Source organism: Callionymus lyra, chromosome 1 (assembly GCF_982586985.1).
Source record: "Callionymus lyra chromosome 1, fCalLyr1.hap1.1, whole genome shotgun sequence".
Classification (NCBI taxonomy): Eukaryota; Metazoa; Chordata; class Actinopteri; order Syngnathiformes; family Callionymidae; genus Callionymus; species Callionymus lyra.
Window position 1 is genome coordinate 43,147,940 of NC_141818.1, and position 27,467 is coordinate 43,175,406.

Below are 27,467 nucleotides of genomic sequence, written 5' to 3' on the forward strand. Positions count from 1 at the left end.
GAGTCTGAGAAGAGACGAGCATTCTTGCAACACAGAACACAGGCTTTGTCATCCATCCTGCAGGAGAGTCTGACCAGCCTCTTGTGTTAGCGGCTAACTGTTAGCAGCCGAGGCGGCACAACCATAATACATGGTACAGATCAGAGCTTTTTGGAGGCGGATTATCCCCTATTCTGACGTCAGAATAGGCTCGCAAATTATATTCTCTTTCTGCGAGATTTCAGAGGTGGGAGAACTTTATCAAGTAATAACTCCAAAATGGAGCAACATCAAGAAGAATGACCGACTTCAACATTTACAACATGTGAATAAGTCGGGAGAGTTGGGTGCCCTTTTAATATTTTACTATTTACTTTTATTTTACTACAATTTCTGTTTGTATTCAATGGTTGCTTGTATTTTCTTTCAGTTTCCCTTCATGATTCATCTATTATTTAAAAAAAGAAAAACTCCATTTGTTCCCTCGTTTATCGCGGGGGTGATGTTCTGGAAAAAAACCCACCTTTAAATGAAATCTGCAAAGTAGTTACCATGTAATTTTTCACTTTCATTTAACAATATTTATTTTAACTTGAAAACCTAACATTGCTTTTGAGCTGCCATCCCTCTCAACAACATGCTTTGCCGCCCAGTCAACCAATGACAGCTCAAGGTCACTTTTAATGTATCAACATTGAAGTAGAATTTAAATACAGTACTGTAGCGACCAATCAGCGGTCACTTGTGGAGCAGAATGGCATCATGGTAGTTAATTGTTTCCTTGGCACCTTAAGTAAGGTGGGGCGGTGCCTCCCACTGAATTCTGTGGTTGTGTTGGCGTTTAGTGTTAAAGAATTGATGTTGCTTTTATAGTCTTATCACAATAAATATATAATCATGAATACTGCAGCTCACATAAAGCTTGTCTCCCATGCAAGCGGTTATAACCACTTCCACTGACTCATACAGAAAACCGTTTCTGGCAAGCAACAAAAAGAACAAGCTGTTTATATTTAAGTGTGTCATGATCTGAGCTATGAAATAAAAAGGCAGCAAGGAGCGGAGAACGTAAGTGGTTTCGGACGAGCCATCATATTTTGAACAAAACCTACCCAGAAAGAAGGTGAAACTGTCGTACAATTCTGCAGTAGAATGTACAAAGTCTTTAAAGACAACAGTGGGATCCCTGAAAATAATGACGTGAACGGTGCCTTCAACCAACAGTTAAAAGCAGCCATTTTAAGTGGTTTAAAAGAGCCAGTTAAACATTGGATCAGAAAAAACTTTAATCTTCATGTTGATGACGTCACATCTTGTTCTGCTAAAGAACTTTTAACTTTAACTGAAGCCTTTAATTTTGAGCAACATGTTTCTGAACCCACTCATCAAAAAGGCCACATTTTAGACTTAGTTTTTACTCTTGGCCTGAACATTTCTAATGTATCTGTACATGATGTCCATCTGAGTGATCATTCTCTTGTCTTGTTCAACCTGGACTTCATCCCTGAACCTATGCCTTTGAAAGTTAGGTCTCAGAGGCGTGTCATCTCAGCTGATACTGCAGACAGTTTTTCTGTTATGTTTGACCGTCTTTCCTTTGATGACTGTCCAGATGTGGACAGTTTGATTCACTGTTACACTGATCATTGTGTTGAAATACTGGATCAAGTGGCACCTGTTAAATCGAACTTGAAAATTCAGAAAAAACGGTGCCCTTGGACAAATGAAGATCTCCTGAGTCTGAAGAGACTTTGTCGAAAGACTGAGCGTCTCTGGAAGTCTACTAAACTTGAGGTGCATAGACTTCACCTCAGGGATCTGTTGACTTCTTACAATGAGATGGTAGAAACTGCTAGATCTGATTACATCAGAAAACTGGTAGCAGCAAATAGGAAAAACCCCAAAGTGTTGTTTGACACGATTAATTCTCTCGTGTCTCCTGCTCCTCAAATCACGCCGGTCTTCTGTGAAGCTGACAGCAATGCATTGTTGAGATTTTTCATTGACAAAATTAAATTGATCAAAGAGAAAATCTCTCCCCCTTTGTTGGGAACCCCTACTGTCTCTGAGCCCATCTCCTCCTCTTGGTCATCCTTCACTGCTGTATCTTTGGGTGATATTTCAGCACTAGTGAACAAGATGAAACCCTCCTCTTGCTCAGATGACGTCCTTCCTTGTAGGCTTTTTATCAAAGTATTTGATGTAATTGGCCCCTGGGTTACCAATATGGTGAACCTCTCCCTTTCCACAGGGGTTTTTCCCAATGCATTTAAACATGCCATTGTGGAGCCTCTGCTCAAAAAAACAGGCTTAGACCCAACTGACCTCAGTAATTTCAGGCCTATTTCTAAGCTCCCTTTCTTGTCCAAGATCTTGGAGAAGGTGGTGTCCGAGCAGCTGTCTTTGTTCCTGGATCAGAGCGACATCCATGAGAAGTTTCAGTCTGGCTTCCGTAAACATCACTCTACGGAGACAGCTTTATTGAAAGTGTCCAGTGACATCATGATGTCGGCTGACTCTGGTAAATTCACTGTTCTGGTTCTCTTGGATCTGTCCTCAGCCTTTGACACAGTTGATCACCAGATCCTGCTGAGAAGACTAAGGGATGAAGTGGGACTGTCTGGGTCTGTGTTAGAATGGTTCTCATCTTACCTTTCTGGGCGCAGTTTTAGTGTATCTGCCAATCAAATGAGGTCTGAATCGGCAGATCTGTTGTGTGGAGTCCCTCAAGGTTCTGTTCTGGGTCCTTTATTGTTTTTGCTGTACTTGATTCCCCTCGGTAAAATCATTCAGAGATTTCCAGATGTTTCTTATCACATTTTTGCTGATGACATCCAGCTCTACTGCTCTTTTGACCCAACTGAGCCCCAAAGGCTGAACAGCTTAGTCAATTGTTTGCTAGAAATCAAACAATGGCTGAGTGAAAACACTTTACAGCTTAATGTGGACAAAACTGAAACTCTGGTGATTGCTCCTGATGATAAGATTCCAGGGTTGAGTCAGTACTTGGGTGACTTAGGTCAGTCTGTCAAACTGAGCCTGAGAAACCTGGGTGTTGTATTTGATAAAGCCATGTCTCTTGTTCAACACTGCAGAAAACTGACCAGAAACTGTTTCCTTCAACTGAGAAAAATCTCTAAACTTAGGAAAATGTTGTCACAACATGATCTGGAGCTTGTAATCCATGCGTTTGTTTCTTCTCGTCTGGACTATTGTAACAGTTTGTTTTCATGTCTTAACAAGAAGGAGCTGTCTCGTCTGCAGTTGATTCAGAACTCTGCAGCGAGAATTCTGACTCGCTCTAGTAGAAGAACTCACATTTCTCCGATCCTTAAAACTCTTCACTGGCTTCCAGTTTCTTTCAGGATCAACTTTAAAATTCTGGTTCTTACTTTCAGAGCTATTCATGGTCAGGCTCCTCCTTACATCACTGAACTGATCCAGCCTTACACCCCAGCTCGGTCTCTGAGGTCTGTGGATCAGAATCTACTTATGGTTCCACGCACACGGCTCAGGACCAGAGGAGAGAAATCTTTTCAGGCTGTTGCTCCTAAGCTTTGGAACAATCTTCCTCTCTCTTTGCGCTTGATGGAGTCTACTGACTCCTTTAAGAAACATCTTAAGACGTTTCTATTTGTTCAGGCTTTTACTTGAATTTCTCGAACTCCTGTGTTGTTCTCGGTGTTGTCTTGATCTTTGAAGTATGTACTGTTTTGAGTATTGTTTTGATTGTTAAAGCGCTTTGTGACCCTGGTCTCGAAAAGCGCTATATAAATAAATATTACTTACTTACTTACTTACTTACATTGGACACTGCTAAGGAGTTAGCATCAGGGCCGGGTCTAGACAGGCATGTATGAGGGGGCAGCCACAAATCTTGAGGGGGCATTGTGCAAGGCCCCCTCTTGCCCCTGCCTAGACCCGGCCCTGGTTTGAGGGGGCACAACATTTATTTGAGGGGGCCAGGCCCCCTCTTGCCCCTGCCCAGACCCGGCCCTGGTTAGCATTAGAGCCATACGAAGCGATGAGTCCAGATGAAATGCCCATGACTATCATAATCATCACGTAGGTCCAGATCCAGAATCTCCTTGTAATACTCCTATTTTTCAATTAAAGAAAGCAAGTCCGTCTACATTTTGGCGTCTGGTACAAGATTTGCGAGCAGTAAATGCTACATTACAGCAGAGGGCGTCAAATCACACGTTTCTCCACTCGATAAAATCCAAAAAGGACAGTATTTTACTGTCATAGATTTAAGCAATGCTTTTTGGTCCATTCCTTTATAAAAAGAAAGTCAATCGTTTGCTTTTACTTACAAAGGAGAAAAACTTTTACAAGATTACCACAAGAGTACACTGCAAGTCCAACCATTTTCGGTCAAAACATTCAGTCGTGTCTCAGTAACTTTATTCCAAAGGAAGGAAGTCAAAATTAAACGAAAATCAAGACAAATGCAAAAAAACACTCTCCAACTCCTTGAGTATTTGCATAAAACGGGTAAAAAGGTAAGTGAAAACAAGTTACCACTTTGGAAGTCAGATATTTGGGACATACCTCAACCAAACAAGGTAGAACAGTGAACCAAGAAAGAAAGGAGCCAAACTTGTAAAGAAGTTATAGATAGGCCCCGAAGAAAAAACGTGGTTACCAAAATCATTGTTTAAATGTGCTGCAGTTTTGATTTATGGGTTGACCCTTCTCTCAACAGGAGGGATTGTAGTCCAGATAAATGGGATTTATAACACGCAAAGGTTAATTCCTTCTCGCAACATTTTTGTAAGGAGTATTCTGCATCAGAAATAACTTCCAAGGACAATTGAGACCAAAACGTGGCTCATTCCCTGACCCAACTTTTCCATTAACCTACATTTTATTCAGTTATCTAAATAGAAAGGTGTTGAATATTGTCTAGTACTTATAGACGCCTTCTCTAAGTGATGAGATCTTTCCAAAGGCTAAACCAGATGCACTCACAGTAGCCAAGGCATTTTGTAAACACATAATTCATTCATCAGATCATCAGAAGTGACAATGGATCACATTTTGTCAATGAAGTGATTGACAGTGCACATTGGTGACCAGGTCTTCATCAAGGTCATCAAGACAAAGAAGTGGAACAGTGATTGCTGGGAAGGGTCCTTCCGTGTTCTCCTCACCACCCCTACGGCTCTAAACGTGGAAGGAAAAATCCCGTGGATTCACCTTTCCCGATGCAAACTTCGATATCTTGACTCTCCGAGACCTGAGCCTGCAGACCACAACTCATCCAAGTAACAATAAGACGCAGGACTTCACACTACTGAGCTGAGACAACAACAGTGTTCTGACAGGGTTTTTAAGTGCTAGTAACCTCTGACTACCCTGGGCACTGCAACAATGATTTTTCCACCTTTTTCTACACCCCATACTTGCCACCCTGTTCCTAACCACTTTCGTCATTGGAGCACCATGGGCATGGTGGGAAACACCTGCCACAAGGGTCATCACAGACGGTAAAAAGGTTGGTTAGAAAGAGCATACCAAGCCCACATGACCTGCAAGAACAACCAAGACGAGAGAAAAACTGGCCCTTTGGTTAAATCAAATGCTCTATTACAAATGTCAAGAATTGGGTTAAGTTAGCTATGGAAACAGGAAAAAAATAATGAATCAATCATGAATTGTGTGGATGGATCCTAGACCCCTGTTAAGAATTGTGCCATTTAAACATGTTCCCCAGAACTGTATGACAGAAGTAATGACTAAAGGTAACACCAAGCCTGAATGGAACAAATGGGAACCCTTCTTTCCAGTAACTTGGTTTGAGCGATGCAGATCCATCTTTAGCTGTGACATAGACAGTAACCAGAACTTCACTTGTTTCAAAAGTAAAATTAATGTGACTTGCACCACTACTATTGAAGTTACACAACACATGTCTAGCAACAAATGAACAAACTGTTCGTATTTAAGTGTATCATGCTCTGAGCTTTCGAATAAAAAGGCAGCAAGAAGCGGAGAACATCAGTAGTTTGGGACGAGCCGTAAGAAGCGCCTCCACTCCTTGCAGGTACTGAAAGGTTTCTGACTTTGTTGTTATTCTAACACTTGTCTCTGTGTACATTCCGATTGTCCGGGAGAAAATCCCTGGCAAATTGTTACTCATAACAATGTCTCTAATTGTTGCTTATTTCAAAATAAATAAATATCTGCATCACGTTAAGAAAAAAAAAAGAAAAATCCCGAAAAAAATGAAAATGAGCGAATTGGAATCAATCCCGTACTTGTGGGACCAGAGTTGAGTACTGTACCACTGAGCCACATGAGCTTGTGTGTTAACTGTGAGATTCAAGGAATTCATTCATTAGGGTCGTGGTTGTTAAAAACAAAATCAATCTCATGCACATGAACAACATGGACAACTTATCAAGTTTGTTTGCTAAGATTTCAGAAAACATTATTCTACTCTTCGTGCAGCGTCGATGCTTTAGGTCAGTTGCTGAACAAGTGATAGTTATGAGATCGACATCGATTGCTTTAGTTTGTTAGTTTGTTTAACCAATCAGTGCCTTAGACTGATGTTCGACCCGCCCACTTCATACCTAAATAAAAAGAAGACAAAATGTATAAATGTATAAATAAATGTCAAAATGTACAGTATAAATTACAAAATGTGTATTTAAACGTAAAATAGCTCCATTCTTTGAGCAGCTCCTTCAGTCACAGACTCTTGCACCCCATGTGCAAAAAGAAACGCTTCCGCAGGTCATTCATCCCAACCGCAGTCAGACTCTACAACAACCTGCTTAAACTCAAAAATACTTAACTTCCTCCTCTTCCGGTTCAGCTATTCAGGGAATAGTCCATTCCTGTGCAATAATTTCTCAGCATAATGCACTTTTTTTTACTGTCAGGCTTCGTACCACTTTGATTATGGTGTTACTGGGCTGTGTTTCAGTGATGTGTGTGGCTGATGTTGTTCTTGCTTTCGTTCATGTCTGTTATCTTTGGTGTTCTGTCTTTTGTCCTTGTTAAATGTTTTTGTTCTGCTGCACGTGTGAAATCTCTAATATAATCGAATCTAACGTAAGAGAACAAAAGAGAGAATAATTGAAAAAAAGTCATAACACAGACAGACAGAAGATAATTATTGATACTTGACAGAAACATCAAACCAAAGAGCGGGAACTTGACCTTCATTGAGATTGTTTAATGATATGAACTAGAATTAACAAAATAACACAAGTTTATAAAAATGAAAAATCTTTACATGTTTAATAAGAAAAGTCTGAGAACACAGTTACACTTAAATTCTTAAATGCATGATGAACACAAAAAATAAACTGTAAAAAAGAATAATATAACAATAATTAAAAGATGAGATTGAAATAAATCATGGACTGAATTTGGATTTTTCTTCCGTAATTAATATTATTTCCCCAGTTTCATTTTAAACAAATAACAATTTAAGGTATAAGTGATGCACCTTTAAATAAGTTTTGGATCCAGATGGTAATTTGGAAACAGCAGCTGAATCTTTATCATCCGTTCATTATCAACATTCCTTTCTCAGTTCATCACATGTCCTCCTTGGCAGAGGTATTCACCTCATTGCATGCTAGAATTAGGCAGACCCACGCCGAACCAGACCTGCCCACCATGACGCTCCTTTGAATGACATCTGGACTTTTTGTCTGGACCTCTTTGTTGTTCTGGTCTTGTTGTGGCTGTGGCTGGAATATTCCCATAAAAGCCCTCAGAGGCGACTCTTGGCGCGATGGTCGGCAAAGTTACCTCCTGATGATGTTTTATAATCCCCAACTTTGTGCTGTTGTGACTGTTGATGTAGAGGTTTTTGTCTGATGTGTTTGTGGTGTTTTGAAAACTGCATTGATCGTGTTTGGCTGAACGATATGTGGAGTTGACTTCACGCATGTTTCCACGTTCCTGCACGATCTCTCCGACGTCGTCATAATCATTCCCCTGGTGGAAGAAAAAATACATTAGACCAACTTTTTTACAATGTTTTACAAGCGCCAAGAATTTATTCAGAACTCGGTTTAAGGTGACAATCATTTTCCATTCTGTTTTAAATAGATTGAAACAATTATTTCACAAGAAATCCTCAAATATACGTGAATATGTTTCACCACTAGGTGACACTATAGGCCTTTATGTCCTGCGTGGCTAACCCTGGAAGCGACGGCACTCACTGATGACGCTGTGTTGCGGACAGTGATGGCTGTCTATCCGCACGTACGCAACTGTTCACTGTTGCTTTGTAATGTTACATATATTATTTGATTAAAACAATGTTATTATCTTTTAGGTTAACTATCTGTTAATTAACATGGAGAAATATATTGTAATGTGTATTGTGTAATTCATGTGTGTTATTTTATACTGTCCGTTTTAGCCAATCGGTGGCTAATTGTGTTAGCTCTGTTGAACTTGCTAACAGGAGTGATCGCTGTCCATCCGTAGTTGAGGAAAATCAACGCGACCATAAAAAGATCAACTTCAGTTCTCTTGTGGTTATTTCGCTGGACACACTACCCTGTCTGCAAGACATCCTGACACTTAGGCTTATATAGATAGATAGAACTTTATTCATTGTTTATGACGCCTCCTTCTTCACTTCTGCATCAATGAGACTAAACTTCCTGGAAATGAAATCCAAACATGTTTTTCAACTTTAAATATTTTGACTAAGGAGACAAACATACAGACGATGACAAAACGTCTGTTATGAAGTGAAAAGAATACGTTGAGACTCGAAGCTACGGCAGTGAAATTGTGTCGTCTGACTTCAAACATGAACTTCTAACACTGAGTTCTAACAAAATCCAAAGCAGACTTTTAATTTGAAAAAACATCACATTTCCATAACTTTATGTTTTCAATGCATGAAGGGAATTCAGTGTCAAAATGAACATGTTAAAAAAATATTCGGTGTTGATGATGAAATTGATGGAAAATAAATTCAGTGTAAGATTAGGGTGGTAATAGAATTAGGTTGTAAAATAAATTAGATGTTAATGGAGAAGCAGTCGTTTACTGCCGTCTGATTATTCTTTGACGTTATTTGAAGGTCACAGTAAGTAGTCGGTGAGTCTGTTGACTTTATTTGTGTCGTGCTAAGACCTACTTCTACTTCCTGTGACCTTTGCATTGCAGCGTAGCCTGAAGACAAGGAAAGATGGCTTCTTCTTGGTTGACCAGATGTTAACACAGACAGTTTATACCTTTTTTTTTTTACACTGAATATATTCTAATAAAAGTTTTTGTTAACATTCTTTTTTTTTAACATTTAACTGTGTAAACTTTTTTTTTAATTTCACGTTGAATTTTACAGTGAATTTATTTGTTAATTGAACAAAAATGCTAGAAAAAAGAAAGTGTTGGAAATTTGAAACTATACCAAAGATGCATTTCGATTTATTTTTCATATACAGTGGAACTTTCTGAAGTGTTCATGTTACCTCGCTTGCTGACTCTGCTCTGCCCGGATCAACAGGCTGTGGTTTGGTTCTTTGTTTCCGGACACAGAAGGCGAGCAGCAGCACCAAGACCACGACTGCAACGACCCCTGACGCGACATGTATCACGGTCCCTGAGCGGAAACAGAAACACATCTGGAGTCGAGCACAAAACTTCTTTTGAGTCCAAAGAGTTTTTACCTGCTGGTTCTGTCGGTACCATCACCTCGGTGGTGTTGGTGGTGTTGGTGGTGTCGTCATGAGTCCAGGTGGTCGAAGCTACAGGTAGAAGAACGGTTGTTGTTGTGGGAGCAACAGTGGTCTGAAGAGGTGCTAGAGAGGCAACACTTGATTAATTATCCCATTCCAGATCCGCCTCATGAGTGATGCGTACTTGTACCTTCTTCTACGACCAGATTCAACTCCCTGTATGTATCCAAACCAGGCCTATCCACTCCGCACCAGTACTTCCCAGCGTCCGACAGCCGGAGATTCAAGAAAGTCACTTTCAAAAATCCAGATGATTCCCACAAGTAAATTCTTCTGTCTGTCGACCAGTTGGAACTGTCGGCTTCTACTTTTCCCAGTATGTCTTTTCCTTCGCACGTCTTCCAGCAGATGTATTTGCTGTTACCTTTAGCAATGCTGTGAGAGCAGTTGATGGATATACTCTCTCTCTCTCTTCCAACGACAGTGTTGCAAAAACATTTCATCCATGAAGCTGCCAAAACCAGAAAAGATACATTTTTAAAAGTGTACTTTTAAAAGGATGAGATAAACATTTACCACAGAGCAGACAATAGAAGACAGTTATCCTGTTCATCTTGAAGATCTGACGACACTAACTACACAACAGGAAGAACGTAGAGGGTAATGAATGTAATTGAAACCACAGTCAAAGTCATGGCTTCCGCACAGTGTTGTTTATGAAAGAGGCTGAACTTATAAAAACTTCACTTAGAAGAAGAAGATGGTTGACATGCTATTTAATATTTTACTTTTTACTTTTATTTTACTACAATTTCTGTTTGTGTTCCATGGTTTCTTGTATTTTCAGTTTCCCTTCATGATTTATCCATTATTTTAAAAGAGAGAAACTCCATTTGTTCCATCGTTTCACACGGGATGATGTTGTTGGAAAAAAACCCACCTTTAAAAATAAATCTGCGAAATAGTAATCATGTAATTTTTTACTTGTGTCATTTAAAAATATGTATTTTAATTTGAGCTACTAACATTACTTTTGAGCTGCCATCCCCCTCAACATCATGCTTTGCCGCAACATTGACGTAGAATTTAAATAGAATTTACGCTGCTGAACTAGCTGAGCCACTCCAGCATGTCTTCAACCTCAGTCTACGGCTGGGGAAAGTATCAACTGTGTGGAAGACTTCCTGTATCGTTCCAGTCCCGAAAAAGATCCGACCGAGTGAACTGAACGATTACAGACCGGTGGCACTGACTTCACAGCTGATGAAGACACTGGAGCGGCTGGTCCTCAAACATCTCAGGCCACAAGTCCAGCATGCGCAAGACCCCCTGCAGTTTGCATACCGGCCAGCAGTTGGTGTGGAAGATGCCATCCTTCACCTCCTGCATCGGACCTACTCCCACCTGGATAAAGGAATTGGTTCAGTGAGGATCCTGTTCCTGAACTTTTCTAGTGCCTTCAACACCATCCAGCCCACTCTGCTGCAGGGCAAATTGACACAGATGCATGTGGATCCTGGTCTGGTCTCCTGGATACTGGCCCCTCTCCTCTTCACCATCTACACTGCAGACTTCTGCTACAACTCAGAGCTGAGTCTTGTCCAGAAGTATGCTGACGACACTGCCATTGTTGGTTGCATCAGGGACAACAGAGAAGACGAGTATAGGAGTCTGATACGTGACTTTATGGACTGGAGTGAGAGGAACCACTTGCAGCTGAACATCACCCAAAGACCAAGGAGCTGGTCTTGGACCTCGGGAGGTCCAGGACAAAGCCACGACCAGTGTCCATCAGAGGCGACGAGGTGGAGATAGTTGATAACTATAAGTACCTCGGTGTGTGGCTGGACAGTAAACTGGTCCTGCAACACAGACCATGTGTATAAGAAAGTTCAGAGTAGACTGTACTTTCTGAGGAGGCTTCGATCTTCTAACGTCTGCAAGAAGCTCCTCTGCATGTTCTACCAGTCTGTTGTGGCCAGTGTCCTGTTTTATGTTGTGGTGTGTTGGGGTGGAAATGTGTCCAAGAGGAGTGTCAACAGGTTGGACAGGTTGATCAGAAAGGCTGGTTCTGTGGTTGGAATGAAGCTGGACTCACTGGTGACAGTTGCTGAGAGGAGATCATTGAACAAACTACTGTCCATCATGGATGATGACAGTCATCCTCTTAACAGGTGCAAAACAAATAGACTCAAGGACTCATTCATTCCTCAGGCTATTAAATTGTACAATTCTGAGTTTGGGGGCAGGAGTGGAATGAAAGTATCTGGATGTTCTGTTCAATGTTAGTCTTTGTCTTTTTTATTTTTCTTCAATCTATGTTCTTTATCTTTATCTTTGGACTTAGATTGTATCATCTTGTTCTTTCTCTTTATTTCTCTTTGTTCTTGTTCTTATTTTATTTTGATTTTTTTTTTAATTAAAAATTGCTGTATTTGTTGTGGCTATTGGATAAAAACATTTTCCCGAAGGAGACCTCCTGAGGGATCAATAAAGTTCTACCTTACCTTACCTTACTATTGAAGTTACACAACACATGTCCAGCAACAAATGAGCAAACTGTTCGTATTTAAGTGTATCATGCTCTGAGCTTTCGAATAAAAAGGCAGCAAGAAGCGGAGAACATCAGTAGTTTGGGACGAACTGTAAGAAGCGCCTCCACTCCTTGCTGGTACTGAAAGGTTTCTGACTATATTGTTATTCTAGCACTTGTCTCTGTGTACATTCCGATTGTCCGGGACACAACTTATCAAGTTTGTTTGCTAAGATTTCAGAAAACATTCTTTCTCTCTTCGTGCAGCATCGATGCTTTAGGTCAGTTGCTGAACAAGTGATAGTTATGAGATCGACATCGATTGCTTTAGTTTGTTTCGCCTGTTTAACCAATCAGTGCCTTAGACTGATGTTCGACCCGCCAACTTAATTTACATACGGACAAGAAAATGTCAAAATGTATAAATACCTATATAAATAGAAGACAAATTGTATAAATGTATAAATAAATGTCAACATTTATAAATTACAAAATGTGTATTTAAATGTAAAATAGCTCCATTCTTTGAGCAGCTCCTTCAGTCACAGACTCTTGCACCCCACGTGCAAAAAGAAACGCTTCCGCAGGTCATTCATCCCAACCGCAGTCAGACTCTACAACAACCTGCTTAAACTCAAAAATACTTAACTTCCTCCTCTTCCGGTTCAGCTATTAAGGGAATAGTTCATTCCTGTGCAATAATTTCTTAGCATAATGCACTTTTTTACTGTCAGGCTTCGTACCACTTTGATTATGGTGTTACTGGGCTGTGTTTCAGTGATGTGTGTGGCTGATGTTGTTCTTGCTTTCGTTCATGTCTGTTATCTTTGGTGTTCTGTCTTTTGTCCTTGTAAAATGTTTTTGTTCTGCTGCACGTGTGAAATCTCTAATATAATCTAATCTAACGGAAGAGAACAAAAGAGAGAATAATTGAAAAAAAGTCATAACACAGACAGACGGAAGATAATTATTGATACTTGACAGAAACATCAAACCAAAGAGCGGGAACTTGACCTTCATTGAGATTGTTTAATGATATGAACTAGAATTAACAAAAAACACCAGTTTATAAAAACGAAAAATCTTTACATGTTTAATAAGAAAAGTCTGAGAACACAGTTACACTTAAATTCTTAAATGCATGATGAACACAAAAAATAAACTGTAAAAAAGAATAATATAATAATAATTAAAAGATGAGATTGAAATAAATCATGGACTGAATTTGGATTTTTCTTCCGGAATTAAAATTATTTCCCGAGTTTCATTTTGAACAAATAACAATTTAAGGTATAAGTGATGCACCTTTAAATTAGTTTTGGATCCAGATGGTAATTTGGAAACAGCAGCTGAATCTTTATCATCCGTTCATTATCAACATTCCTTTCTCAGTTCATCACATGTCCTCCTTGGCAGAGGTATTCACCTCATTTCATGCTAGAATTAGGCAGACCCACGCCGAACCAGACCTGCCCACCATGACGCTCCTTTGAATGACATCTGGACTTTTTGTCTGGACCTCTTTGTTGTTCTGGTCTTGTTGTGGCTGTGGCTGGAATATTCCCATAAAAGCCCTCAGAGGCGACTCTTGGCGCGATGGTCGGCAAAGTTACCTCCTGATGATGGTGGAAGAAAAAATACATTAGACCAACTTTTTTACAATGTTTTACAAGCGCCAAGAATTTATTCAGAACTCGGTTTAAGGTGACAATCATTTTCAATTCTGTTTTAAATAGATTGAAACAATTATTTCACAAGAAATCCTCAAATATATGTGAATATGTTTCACCACTAGGTGACACTATAGGCCTTTATGTCCTGCGTGGCTAACCCTGGAAGCGACGGCACTCACTGATGACGCTGTGTTGCGGACAGTGATGGCTGTCTATCCGCACGTACGCAACTGTTCACTGTTGCTTTGTAATGTTACATATATTATTTGATTAAAACAATGTTATTATCTTTTAGGTTAACTATCTGTTAATTAACATGGAGAAATATATTGTAATGTGTATTGTGTAATTCATGTGTGTTATTTTATACTGTCCGTTTTAGCCAATCGGTGGCTAATTGTGTTAGCTCTGTTGAACTTGCTAACAGGAGTGATCGCTGTCCATCCGTAGTTGAGGAAAATCAACGCGACCATAAAAAGATCAACTTCAGTTCTCTTGTGGTTATTTCGCTGGACACACTACCCTGTCTGCAAGACATCCTGACACTTAGGCTTATATAGATAGATAGAACTTTATTCATTGTTTATGACGCCTCCTTCTTCACTTCTGCATCAATAAGACTAAACTTCCTGGAAATGAAATCCAAACATGTTTTTCAACTTTAAATATTTTGACTAAGGAGACAAACATACAGACGATGACAAAACGTCTGTTATGAAGTGAAAAGAATACGTTGAGACTCGAAGCTACGGCAGTGAAATTTTGTCGTCTGACTTCAAACATGAACTTCTAACACTGAGTTCTAACAAAATCCAAAGCAGACTTTTAATTTGAAAAAACATCACATTTCCATAACTTTATGGTTTCAATGCATGATTGAATTCAGTGTCAAAATGAACATGTTAAAAAAATATTCGGTGTTGACGATGAAATTGATGGAAAATAAATTCAGTGTAAGATTAGGGTGGTAATAGAATTAGGTTGAAAAATAAATTAGATGTTAATGGAGAAGCAGTCGTTTACTGCCGTCGGATTATTCTTTGACGTCAAGACTTAATTCTACTTCCTGTAACCTTTGCATTGCAGCGTAGCCTGAAGACAAGGAAAGTTGGCTTCTTCTTGGTTGACCAGATGTTAACACAGACAGTTTATACCTTTTTTTTTTTACACTGAATATATTCTAATAAAAGTTTTTGTTAACATTCTTTTTTTTAACATTTAACTGTGTAAACTTTTTTTAAATTTCAAGTTGAATGTTACAGTGAATTTATTTGTTAATTGAAAAAAATGCTAGAAAAAAGAAAGTGTTGGAAATTTGAAACTATACCAAAGATGCATTTCGATTTATTTTTCATATACAGTGGAACTTTCTGAAGTGTTCATGTTACCTCGCTTGCTGACTCTGCTCTGCCCGGATCAACAGGCTGTGGTTTGGTTCTTTGTTTCCGGACACAGAAGGCGAGCAGCAGCACCAAGACCACGACTGCAACGACCCCTGACGCGACATGTATCACGGTCCCTGAGCGGAAACAGAAACACATCTGGAGTCGAGCACAAAACTTCTTTTGAGTCCAAAGAGTTTTTACCTGCTGGTTCTGTCGGTACCATCACCTCGGTGGTGTTGGTGGTGTTGGTGGTGTCGTCATGAGTCCAGGTGGTCGAAGCTACAGGTAGAAGAACGGTTGTTGTTGTGGGAGCAACAGTGGTCTGAAGAGGTGCTAGAGAGACAACACTTGATTAATTATCCCATTCCAGATCCGCCTCATGAGTGATGCGTACTTGTACCTTTTTCTACGACCAGATTCAACTCCCTGTATGTATCCAAACCAGTCCTTTCCACTCCGCACCAGTACTTCCCAGCGTCCGACAGCCGGAGATTCTTGATAGTCACATTCAAAAATCCAGATGATTCCCACAAGTAAATTCTTCTGTCTGTCGACCAGTTGGAACTGTCGGCTTTTACTTTTCCCAGTATGTCTTTTCCTTCGCACGTCTTCCAGCAGATGTATTTGCTGTTACCTTTAGCAATGCTGTGAGAGCAGTTGATGGATATACTCTCTCTCTCTCTTCCAACGACAGTGTTGCAAAAACATTTCATCCATGAAGCTGCCAAAACCAGAAAAGATACATTTTTAAAAAGATGAGATAAACATTTACCACAGAGCAGACAATAGAAGACAGTTATCCTGTTCATCTTGAAGATCTGACGACACTAACTACACAACAGGAGGAACGTAGAGGGTAATGAATGTGGTTGAAACTACAGTCAAAGTCATGGCTTCCGCACAGTTTCGTTTATGAAAGAGGCTGAACTTATAAAAACTTCACTTAAAAGAAGAAGATGGTTGACATGCTATTAAAGGACAACTAATGTGTTGATTTAAGTGTCTCTTAAATTGTTCTACGACCTCTATTATAATCATCAGTATGTTTCTTTTTGCGTAAAACTGTCATTTAAAAAATATATTTACATTGGAAAATGCGCCTAACCACTTAAAACGTCTGTTTTGGCTCAGACGAAACTTCTTCCAAGCAACCCAACCCACTCTGCTCTCATTGTTCAGGGGTCAAAGGTGGAAGTAACTATACCACAGGAAATCTCAAACTCACCTGTAAAACTCCATCGTATAAAGCACTTTGCTGGCGTATACACAAAATCAAAAAAGAGCAGAAACAAGTCTCACTATGTTTAAATAAAGAGGATTTGTGTCACGCTGAACATGCAGGTCGTGTTAAACGCTTAGTAAATATTGTTGTTGTTATTAAATATGAATTCTAGGCCAAACTTTGCCGACATGACTACATTGCACTTACTTTCGGTGTTATTTTGATGTAGAGTCTCCGAAAAGACATTGTTTCACATGCGGTGGTGAATCCAGTCTTTTTGATTAAACATCAGTCCTCAAAGTATCGTTTGAAAACAAAAATCATCCCATAGGTGCATTAATCCATCTTCTTTGGTTGAGTCTGAGAAGAGACGAGCATTCTTGCAACACAGAAGACAGGCTTTGTCATCCATCCTGCAGGAGAGTCTGACCAGCCTCTTGTGTTAGCGGCTAACTGTTAGCAGCCGAGGCGGCACAACCATAATACATGGTACAGATCAGAGCTTTTTGGAGGCGGATTATCCCCTATTCTGACGTCAGAATAGGCTCGCAAATGATATTCTCTTTCTGCGAGATTTCAGACGTGGGAGAACTTTATCAAGAAATAACTCCAAAATGGAGCAACATCAAGAAGAATGACCGACTTCAACATTTACAACATGTGAATAAGTCGGGAGAGTTGGGTGCCCTTTTAATATTTTACTATTTACTTTTATTTTACTACAATTTCTGTTTGTATTCAATGGTTGCTTGTATTTTCTTTCAGTTTCCCTTCATGATTCATCTATTATTTAAAAAAAGAAAAACTCCATTTGTTCCCTCGTTTATCGCGGGGGTGATGTTCTGGAAAAAAACCCACCTTTAAATGAAATCTGCAAAGTAGTTACCATGTAATTTTTCACTTTCATTTAACAATATTTATTTTAACTTTAAAACCTAACATTGCTTTTGAGCTGCCATCCCTCTCAACAACATGCTTTGCCGCCCAGTCAACCAATGACAGCTCAAGGTCACTTTTAATGTATCAACATTGAAGTAGAATTTAATTACAGTACTGTAGCGACCAATCAGCGGTCACTTGTGGAGCAGAATGGCATCATGGTAGTTAATTGTTTTCTTGGCACCTTAAGTAAGGTGGGGCGGTGCCTCCCACTGAATTCTGTGGTTGTGTTGGCGTTTAGTGTTAAAGAATTTATGTTGCTTTTATAGTCTTATCACAATAAATATATAATCATGACTACTGCAGCTCACATAAAGCTTGTCTCCCATGCAAGCGGTTATAACCACTTCCACTGACTCATACAGAAAACCGTTTCTGGCAAGCAACAAAAAGAACAAGCTGTTTATATTTAAGTGTGTCATGATCTGAGCTATGAAATAAAAAGGCAGCAAGGAGCGGAGAACGTAAGTGGTTTCGGACGAGCCATCATATTTTGAACAAAACCTACCCAGAAAGAAGGTGAAACTGTCGTACAATTCTGCAGTAGAATGTACAAAGTCTTTAAAGACAACAGTGGGATCCCTGAAAATAATGACGTGAACGGTGCCTTCAACCAACAGTTAAAAGCAGCCATTTTAAGTGGTTTAAAAGAGCCAGTTAAACATTGGATCAGAAAAAACGATGTGAACTTGCCAACAGTGTCATTAGAAGAATTCATGATTAAACAATTCACGCTAACAAATTAATCAGAGAAAAGAAGAAGCAGGATGCCCTTAGTGTTATCTTGATCTTTTTAGTATATATTTTTGTAGTATTTTTTTTTTTTATTGTTTAAGCGCTTTGTGACCCTGGTCTAAAAAAGCGCTCTATTAATATCAATTACTTACTTACTTTCAAGTGCATTTGAATGAAGAGGGAACTGAAACTTAGGTAATCGAGACAGGAAAAAGCAAGTTTTCTCTGAACAATGCGCAGAAGATAAGAGGCCAGAGAAAAAGGAAAAGAGGAGAAGCAGAAAGAAAGAAAGAAAGAAAGAAGAAAGAAAATGACAGTCAATAACTGAAAAGGTCACATGGATCGTGAATGTTACAAAAAAGCAGAAGAAAGCCAGGACCGGATGATGATGAGGAAGAAGCATGACTAGAGAAAGTAAATATAGAAAAGACAAAGTAAAGGTCAGAAGAGACAGAAGAAATAAATTACTATGTTTCAGAAATTTAAAACAATAACTGAAACGAAGCATGACATTTTTTTTTACTGTCAAATGAAACAGATTTCAAACTTGAACCAGAAATTGTACTACTAATAAATGGTCGTCACATGCTATTTTTAGTAGATACTGGAACGGAACGAACAGTAATCAGAAACATCAATTACACTACAGCAGGAGAAAAAAACCACAAGAGTAATGTCTGCAAATGGAATTGTAAAAATTGTGCCAGGCCCCCTCTTGCCCCTGCCTAGACCCGGCCCTGGTTAGCATTAGAGCCATACGAAGCGATGAGTCCAGATGAAATGCCCATGACTATCATAATCATCACGTAGGTCCAGATCCAGAATCTCCTTGTAATACTCCTATTTTTCAATTAAAGAAAGCAAGTCCGTCTACATTTTGGCGTCTGGTACAAGATTTGCGAGCAGTAAATGCTACATTACAGCAGAGGGCGCCAAATCACGCGTTTCTCCACTCGATAAAATCCAAAAAGGACAGTATTTTACTGTCATAGATTTAAGCAATGCTTTTTGGTCCATTCCTTTATAAAAAGAAAGTCAAGCATCGTTTGCTTTTACTTACAAAGGAGAAAAACTTTTACAAGATTACCACAAGAGTACACTGCAAGTCCAACCATTTTCGGTCAAAACATTCAGTCGTGTCTCAGTAACTTTATTCCAAAGGAAGGAAGTCAATATTAAACGAAAATCAAGACAAATGCAAAAAAACATTCTCCAACTCCTTGAGTATTTGCATAAAACGGGTAAAAAAGTAAGTGAAAACAAGTTACCACTTTGGAAGTCAGATATTTGGGACATACCTCAACCAAACAAGGTAGAACAGTGAACCAAGAAAGAAAGGAGCCAAACTTGTAAAGAAGTTATAGATAGGCCCTGAAGAAAAAACGTGGTTACCAAAATCATTGTTTAAATGTGCTGCAGTTTTGATTTATGGGTTGACCCTTCTCTCAACAGGAGGGATTGTAGTCCAGATAAATGGGATTTATAACACGCACAGGTTTAATTCCTTCTCGCAACATTTTTGTAAGGAGTATTCTGCATCAGAAATAACTTCCAAGGACAATTGAGACCAAAACGTGGCTCATTCCCTGACACAACTTTTCCATTAACCTACATTTTATTCAGTTATCTAAATAGAAAGGTGTTGAATATTGTCTAGTACTTATAGACGCCTTCTCTAAGTGATGAGATCTTTCCAAAGGCTAAACCAGATGCACTCACAGTAGCCAAGGCATTTTGTAAACACATAATTCATTCATCAGATCATCAGAAGTGACAATGGATCACATTTTGTCAATGAAGTGATTGACAGTGCACATCGGTGACCAGGTCTTCATCAAGGTCATCAAGACAAAGGCGTGGAACAGTGATTGCTGGGAAGGGTCCTTCCGTGTTCTCCTCACCACCCCTACGGCTCTAAACGTGGAAGGAAAAATCCCGTGGATTCACCTTTCCCGATGCAAACTTCGATATCTTGACTCTCCGAGACCTGAGCCTGCAGACCACAACTCATCCAAGTAACAATAAGACGCAGGACTTCACACTACTGAGCTGAGACAACAACAGTGTTCTGACAGGGTTTTTAAGTGCTAGTAACCTCTGACTACCCTGGGCACTGCCACAATGATTTTTCCACCTTTTTCTACACCCCATACTCGCCACCCTGTTCCTAACCACTTTCGTCATTGGAGCACCATGGGCATGGTGGGAAACACCTGCCACAAGGGTCATCACAGACGGTAAAAAGGTTGGTTAGAAAGAGCATACCAAGCCCACGTGACCTGCAAGAACAACCAAGACGAGAGAAAAACTGGCCCTTTGGTTAAATCAAATGCTCTATTACAAATGTCAAGAATTGGGTTAAGTTAGCTATGGAAACAGGAAAAAATAATGAATCAATCATGAATTGTGTGGATGGGTCCTAGACCCCTGTTAAGAATTGTGCCATTTAAACATGTTCCCCAGAACTGTATGACAGAAGTAATGACTAAAGGTAACACCAAGCCTGAATGGAACAAATGGGAACCCTTCTTTCCAGTAACTTGGTTTGAGCGATGCAGACCCATCTTTAGCTGTGACATAGACAGAAACCAGAACTTCACTTGTTTCAAAGGTAATGTTAATGTGACTTGCACCACTACTATTGAAGTTACACAACACATGTCTAGCAACAAATGAACAAACTGTTCGTATTTAAGTGTATCATGCTCTGAGCTTTCGAATAAAAAGGCAGCAAGAAGCGGAGAACATCAGTAGTTTGGGACGAGCCGTAAGAAGCGCCTCCACTCCTTGCTGGTACTGAAAGGTTTCTGACTTTGTTGTTATTCTAACACTTGTCTCTGTGTACATTCCGATTGTCCGGGAGAAAATCCCTGGCAAATTGTTACTCATAACAATGTCTCTAATTGTTGCTTATTTCAAAATAAATAAATATCTGCATCACGTTAAGAAAATAAAATTAAAAATCCCGAAAAAAATGAAAATGAGCGAATTGGAATCAATCCCGTACTTGTGGGACCAGAGTTGAGTACTGTACCACTGAGCCACATGAGCTTGTGTGTTAACTGTGAGATTCAAGGAATTCATTCATTAGGGTCGTGGTTGTTAAAAACAAAATCAATCTCATGCACATGAACAACATGGACAACTTATCAAGTTTGTTTGCTAAGATTTCAGAAAACATTCTACTCTTCGTGCAGCGTCGATGCTTTAGGTCAGTTGCTGAACAAGTGATAGTTATGAGATCGACATCGATTGCTTTAGTTTGTTAGTTTGTTTAACCAATCAGTGCCTTAGACTGATGTTCGACCCGCCCACTTCATACCTAAATAAAAAGAAGACAAAATGTATAAATGTATGAATTTCAAAATGTATAAATTACAAAATGTGTATTTTAATGAAAAATAGCTCCATTCTTTGAGCAGCTCCTTCAGTCACAGACTCTTGCACCCCACGTGCAAAAAGAAACGCTTCCGCAGGTCATTCATCCCAACCGCAGTCAGACTCTACAACAACCTGCTTAAACTCAAAAATACTTAACTTCCTCCTCTTCCGGTTCAGCTATTCAGGGAATAGTCCATTCCTGTGCAATAATTTCTCAGCATAATGCACTTTTTTACTGTCAGGCTTCGTACCACTTTGATTATGGTGTTACTGGGCTGTGTTTCAGTGATGTGTGTGGCTGATGTTGTTCTTGCTTTCGTTCATGTCTGTTATCTTTGGTGTTCTGTCTTTTGTCCTTGTAAAATGTTTTTGTTCTGCTGCACGTGTGAAATCTCTTATATAATCTAATCTAACGTAAGAGAACAAAAGAGAGAATAATTGAAAAAAAGTCATAACACAGACAGACAGAAGATAATTATTGATACTTGACAGAAACATCAAACCAAAGAGCGGGAACTTGACCTTCATTGAGATTGTTTAATGATATGAACTAGAATTAACAAAATAACACCAGTTTATAAAAATGAAAAATCTTTTCATGTTTAATAAGAAAAGTCTGAGAACACAGTTTCACTTATATTCTTAAATGCATGATGAACACAAAAAATAAACTGTAAAAAAGAATAATAATTAAAAGATGAGATTGAAATAAATCATGGACTGAATTTGGATTTTTCTTCCGGAATTAAAATTATTTCCCGAGTTTCATTTTGAACAAATAACAATTTAAGGTATAAGTGATGCACCTTTAAATTAGTTTTGGATCCAGATGGTAATTTGGAAACAGCAGCTGAATCTTTATCATCCGTTCATTATCAACATTCCTTTCTCAGTTCATCACATGTCCTCCTTGGCAGAGGTATTCACCTCATTGCATGCTAGAATTAGGCAGACCCACGCCGAACCAGACCTGCCCACCATGACGCTCCTTTGAATGACATCTGGACTTTTTGTCTGGACCTCTTTGTTGTTCTGATCTTGTTGTGGCTGTGGGTGAAATATTCCCATAAAAGCCCTCAGAGGCGACTCTTGGCGCGATGGTCGGCAAAGTTACCTCCTGATGATGTTTTATAATCCCCAACTTTGTGCTGTTGTGACTGTCGATGTAGAGGTTTTTGTCTGATGTGTTTGTGGTGTTTTGAAAACTGCATTGATCGTGTTTGGCTGAACGATATGTGGATTTGACTTCACGCATGTTTCCACGTTCCTGCACGATCTCTCCGACGTCGTCATAATCATTCCCCTGGTGGAAGAAAAAATACATTAGACCAACTTTTTTACAATGTTTTACAAGCGCCAAGAATTTATTCAGAACTCGGTTTAAGGTGACAATCATTTTCAATTCTGTTTTAAATAGATTGAAACAATTATTTCACAAGAAATCCTCAAATATATGTGAATATGTTTCACCACTAGGTGACACTATAGGCCTTTATGTCCTGCGTGGCTAACCCTGGAAGCGACGGCACTCACTGATGACGCTGTGTTGCGGACAGTGATGGCTGTCTATCCGCACGTACGCAACTGTTCACTGTTGCTTTGTAATGTTACATATATTATTTGATTAAAACAATGTTATTATCTTTTAGGTTAACTATCTGTTAATTAACATGGAGAAATATATTGTAATGTGTATTGTGTAATTCATGTGTGTTATTTTATACTGTCCGTTTTAGCCAATCGGTGGCTAATTCTGTTAGCTCTGTTGAACTTGCTAACAGGAGTGATCGCTGTCCATCCGTAGTTGAGGAAAATCAACGCGACCATAAAAAGATCAACTTCAGTTCTCTTGTGGTTATTTCGCTGGACACACTACCCTGTCTGCAAGACATCCTGACACTTAGGCTTATATAGATAGATAGAACTTTATTCATTGTTTATGACGCCTCCTTCTTCACTTCTGCATCAATGAGACTAAACTTCCTGGAAATGAAATCCAAACATGTTTTTCAACTTTAAATATTTTGACTAAGGAGACAAACATACAGACGATGACAAAACGTCTGTTATGAAGTGAAAAGAATACGTTGAGACTCGAAGCTACGGCAGTGAAATTGTGTCGTCTGACTTCAAACATGAACTTCTAACACTGAGTTCTAACAAAATCCAAAGCAGACTTTTAATTTGAAAAAACATCACATTTCCATAACTTTATGGTTTCAATGCATGATTGAATTCAGTGTCAAAATGAACATGTTAAAAAAATATTCGGTGTTGACGATGAAATTGATGGAAAATAAATTCAGTGTAAGATTAGGGTGGTAATAGAATTAGGTTGAAAAATAAATTAGATGTTAATGGAGAAGCAGTCGTTTACTGCCGTCGGATTATTCTTTGACGTCATTTGAAGGTCACAGTAAGTAGTCGGTGAGTCTGTTGACTTTATTTGTGTCGTGCTAAGACCTACTTCTACTTCCTGTGACCTTTGCATTTCAGCGTAGCCTGAAGACAAGGAAAGATGGCTTCTTCTTGGTTGACCGGATGTTAACACAGACAGTTTATACCTTTTTTTTTCTACACTGAATATATTCTAATAAAAGTTTTTGTTAACATTCTTTTTTTTAACATTTAACTGTGTAAACTTTTTTTAAATTTCAAGTTGAATTTTACAGTGAATTTATTTGTTATTTGAAAAAAATGCTAGAAAAAAGAAAGTGTTGGAAATTTGAAACTATACCAAAGATGCATTTCGATTTATTTTTCATATACAGTGGAACTTTCTGAAGTGTTCATGTTACCTCGCTTGCTGACTCTGCTCTGCCCGGATCAACAGGCTGTGGTTTGGTTCTTTGTTTCCGGACACAGAAGGCGAGCAGCAGCACCAAGACCACGACTGCAACGACCCCTGACGCGACATGTATCACGGTCCCTGAGCGGAAACAGAAACACATCTGGAGTCGAGCACAAAACTTCTTTTGAGTCACAAGAGTTTTTACCGGCTGGTTCTGTCGGTACCATCACCTCGGTGGTGTTGGTGGTGTTGGTGGTGTCGTCATGAGTCCAGGTGGTCGAAGCTACAGGTAGAAGAACGGTTGTTGTTGTGGGAGCAACAGTGGTCTGAAGAGCTGCTAGAGAGGCAACACTTGATTAATCATCTGATCCCAGATCCGCCTCATGAGTGAAGCGTACTTGTACCTTCTTCTACGACCAGATTCACATATATGTATGTATCCAAACCAGGCCTATCCACTCCGCACCAGTACTTCCCAGCGTCCAACAGCCGAAGATTCAAGAAAGTCACTTTCAAAAATCCAGATGATTCCCACAAGTCAATTCTTCTATCTCTCGACCAGTTGGAACTGTCGGCTTTTACTGTTCCCAGTATGTCTTTTCCTTTGCACGTCTTCCAGCAGATGTATTTGCTGTTACCTTTAGCATAGCTGTGAGAGCAGTTGATGGATATACTCTCTCTCTCTCTTCCAACGACAGTGATGCAAAAACATTTCATCCATGAAGCTGCCAAAACCAGAAAAGATACATTTTTAAAAGTGTACTTTTAAAAGGATTAGATAAACATTTACCACAGAGCAGACAATAGAAGACAGTTATCCTGTTCATCTTGAAGATCTGACGACACTAACTACACAACAGGAAGCACCGCGAGGGTAATGAATGTAATTGAAACCACAGCGAAAGTCTTCCGCACAGTTTTGTTTATGAAAGAGGCTGAACTTAAAAAAAATCACTTAGAGGAAGAAGATGGTTGACATGCTATTAAATATTTTACTATTTACTTTTATTTTACTACAATTTCTGTTTGTATTCAATAGTTGCTTGTGTTTTCAGTTTCCCTTCATGATTCAATTATTATTTTAAAAAAGGGAAACCCCATTTGTTCCATCGTTTCACACGGGATGATGTTCTGGAAAAAAACACACCTGTAAATGAAATCTGCGAAATATTAATCATGTAATTTTTCACTTGTTTCATTTGAAAAAATATATTTTAATTTGAGCACTTAATTTGCCGCCCAGTCAACCAATGACAGCTCAAGGTCACTTTTGATGTATCAACATTGACGGAAAATTTAAATACAGTACTGTAGCGACCAATCAGCCGTCACTTGAGCAGAAAGGCATCATGGGAGTTCATTGTTTTCTCGGCACCTTAAGTAAGGTGGGGCGGTGCCTCCCACTGAATTCTGTGGTTGTGTTGAAGTTAAGCTGCAGTTCAAATAGATCTCAGTTGTGAAGAAAGAAATATTGACCTATTTAGCAACATGTGCAATTCAAAGAAATTGTTGAAAAAGCAAAAGCACAGACGGTAAAAAGAGATACGGCAAAGGACAAGTGTTCCTTCCATTTATATTGGGGCTCAGAGAAGAATTTTGGGGTGAGAAGCGCGAGACACCCTGGACATTTATACGTGAACTTTCTCCAATTTGATAGACTATATTTTAACAAACTATTTACATCGACTTGGCTTCAATTGATATAAACGTGGGATTATTGAACCCATATTAACCCCTCAGTTGGACACATGGCTGGAGCTAAAGAGCTGTGAAAGTTATGATAATTTAGCATTTTATGTGAGCCTCAGATCGTTCTATACATCAAATAAAATAAGTTTCAAAGTCGATTCAAAGGCGGAGTGAAATCCAAAGAACAGAGGGGTGGACCATCTCCAGCCAATGTGTGGTTGAGGAATCAGATGTCACCCATCAATCAGGAGCACGAGTGGATGTCTTCTTCACCGTGGTCCCTGCGAAGTCACGCCCGACATCGCTGGATCCAGGGCCTTCAGTCGTGCTTCTCCTGCTCCTCCTCCTCACCTCAACCTCCTCGTCATCATCACTCCTTCCTCTCTCCTCTCAACGACGTAAGAAACTGTAACATTGTCACTCTTGCATTGATTGTTGTGTTGGGATTGTCCAAACTGATCCGAGGTCGCAAGATTAGCTTAAGATAAGTCGTAAAGCTTTCCCAGAAGTTGACATTTATCAAAGCCTTTAATCTGTTACTTCCTGAGTAATTAATATTGTTCCTTCCATGATATCAAAGCAAGCATCATCATTCCATTATATTTTTCTTAACTCAGTTGCCTTTACAATTTTTCATATTTTTTAAAACATTAATTACGACAACAAGTAGTAACTTCAGTTAATGAGATTGATTAAAACTAGTGTTTCATAATTAATTATCATCCAGGTAAATGTAATAGTTTCCTTTGTACTAGAATACAAATGTGGTGCTCCAACTTCAGGTAATTTTACCTGGAGGCAATTTTAAAGTTAAATCGAACCAGAACTTAGATATTCAGAAAATAAACCTTTTTATAAGGCATCAAACATTACTACACTTACTTACTTACTTACTAACTTACTAACTTAATTACTTACTCTTGCTACCACCCCTCAAAGAATCCTGTCCTGGTTAATCGGAAATAATTTTGGGTAGAAAGATGACCAAGAAGTACTTTATAATGATAAATACGTTCAAATTTTGCCACCAATACACACAATTTTACACTTAATTAAAATTCATAGATATAGGCAAATTGAAAAAAGCTAATGAAATCAATCTGAATAGTGCTGTGCACAAGGGCACAAGGTTTTCACCATCAGTTCCTGAACATGTTTCCTAAACTTTTGTGTCACCGCGTAGTTTACAAAACAATCCAGACAAATACTTGTATATATATATATTTTTTCACGCTGTAACAAGTGGCTAAACCTTCGACCAACAACATTAATTAACTTATTTGGTCAAATAAATTCATATTTATATATTTGTATTTTTTTTTTCAAAAGAAATTAAAAAATGTTTTCAAAATGAATGGTTTTATTTAATCATAGAGTTTAATATTGTAATTTCAATCATCCAAAACTTAAGGTTCTAAATTAAATATTTTTGGTATAAAGGTGTCACCAGAAAATACCAAAATAGTACCGAG

At 38.9% G+C, this 27,467-nt stretch overlaps 2 protein-coding genes across 4 annotated transcripts; both read right to left on the minus strand.

Moving 5' to 3' along the window:
* Positions 1 to 7,222: 7,222 nt before the first annotated feature.
* On the minus strand, positions 7,223 to 10,269 carry LOC148089606 (uncharacterized). 3 transcript variants are annotated; one of them, XM_087784669.1, is made up of 5 exons: positions 10,224 to 10,269; positions 9,838 to 10,158; positions 9,639 to 9,770; positions 9,441 to 9,571; positions 7,223 to 7,941 (listed from the first exon to the last, which is right to left on the minus strand). In XM_087784669.1, the coding sequence occupies exons 1-5, from the start codon at positions 10,258 to 10,260 to the stop codon at positions 7,567 to 7,569; spliced, it is 996 nt and encodes a 331-aa protein (XP_087640795.1). In that variant the 5' UTR covers positions 10,261 to 10,269; the 3' UTR covers positions 7,223 to 7,566. The 3 variants fall into 3 exon arrangements, with proteins under 3 accessions (XP_087640795.1, XP_087640804.1, XP_087640786.1); XM_087784678.1 differs by having other exon boundaries at positions 7,223 to 7,755; positions 9,832 to 10,158; XM_087784660.1 differs by having other exon boundaries at positions 9,832 to 10,158.
* A 3,025-nt stretch (positions 10,270 to 13,294) lies between these two features.
* LOC148089607 (uncharacterized) lies at positions 13,295 to 25,150 on the minus strand. Its single transcript, XM_087787194.1, has 11 exons — positions 25,097 to 25,150; positions 24,711 to 25,031; positions 24,512 to 24,643; positions 24,314 to 24,444; positions 22,451 to 22,818; positions 17,711 to 17,774; positions 16,011 to 16,065; positions 15,639 to 15,959; positions 15,440 to 15,571; positions 15,242 to 15,372; positions 13,295 to 13,796 (listed from the first exon to the last, which is right to left on the minus strand). Exons 1-11 carry the CDS (start codon positions 25,131 to 25,133, stop codon positions 13,608 to 13,610), a joined length of 1,881 nt encoding a protein of 626 aa, XP_087643320.1. The 5' UTR covers positions 25,134 to 25,150; the 3' UTR covers positions 13,295 to 13,607.
* Positions 25,151 to 27,467: the final 2,317 nt, after the last annotated feature.

What these genes read in the sequence shown, in the direction of transcription:
- LOC148089606 (XM_087784660.1), bottom strand. Translation starts at nt 10,260, where the DNA reads ATGAACAGGATAACTGTCTTCTATTGTCTGCTCTGTG. An exon ending in CTTCTATTGTCTGCTCTGTG is followed by an intron (nt 10,159 to 10,223) that starts GTAAATGTTTAT and finishes TGGTTTTGGCAG; the next exon opens with CTTCATGGATGAAATGTTTT. An exon ending in GGTCGTAGAAGAAGGTACAA is followed by an intron (nt 9,771 to 9,831) that starts GTACGCATCACT and finishes TTGCCTCTCTAG; the next exon opens with CACCTCTTCAGACCACTGTT.
- LOC148089607 (XM_087787194.1), bottom strand. Translation starts at nt 25,133, where the DNA reads ATGAACAGGATAACTGTCTTCTATTGTCTGCTCTGTG. An exon ending in GCATGGGAGACAAGCTTTAT is followed by an intron (nt 16,066 to 17,710) that starts GTGAGCTGCAGT and finishes TTGTGTAGTTAG; the next exon opens with TGTCGTCAGATCTTCAAGAT. An exon ending in GAGCAGAGTCAGCAAGCGAG is followed by an intron (nt 13,797 to 15,241) that starts GTAACATGAACA and finishes CACCATCATCAG; the next exon opens with GAGGTAACTTTGCCGACCAT.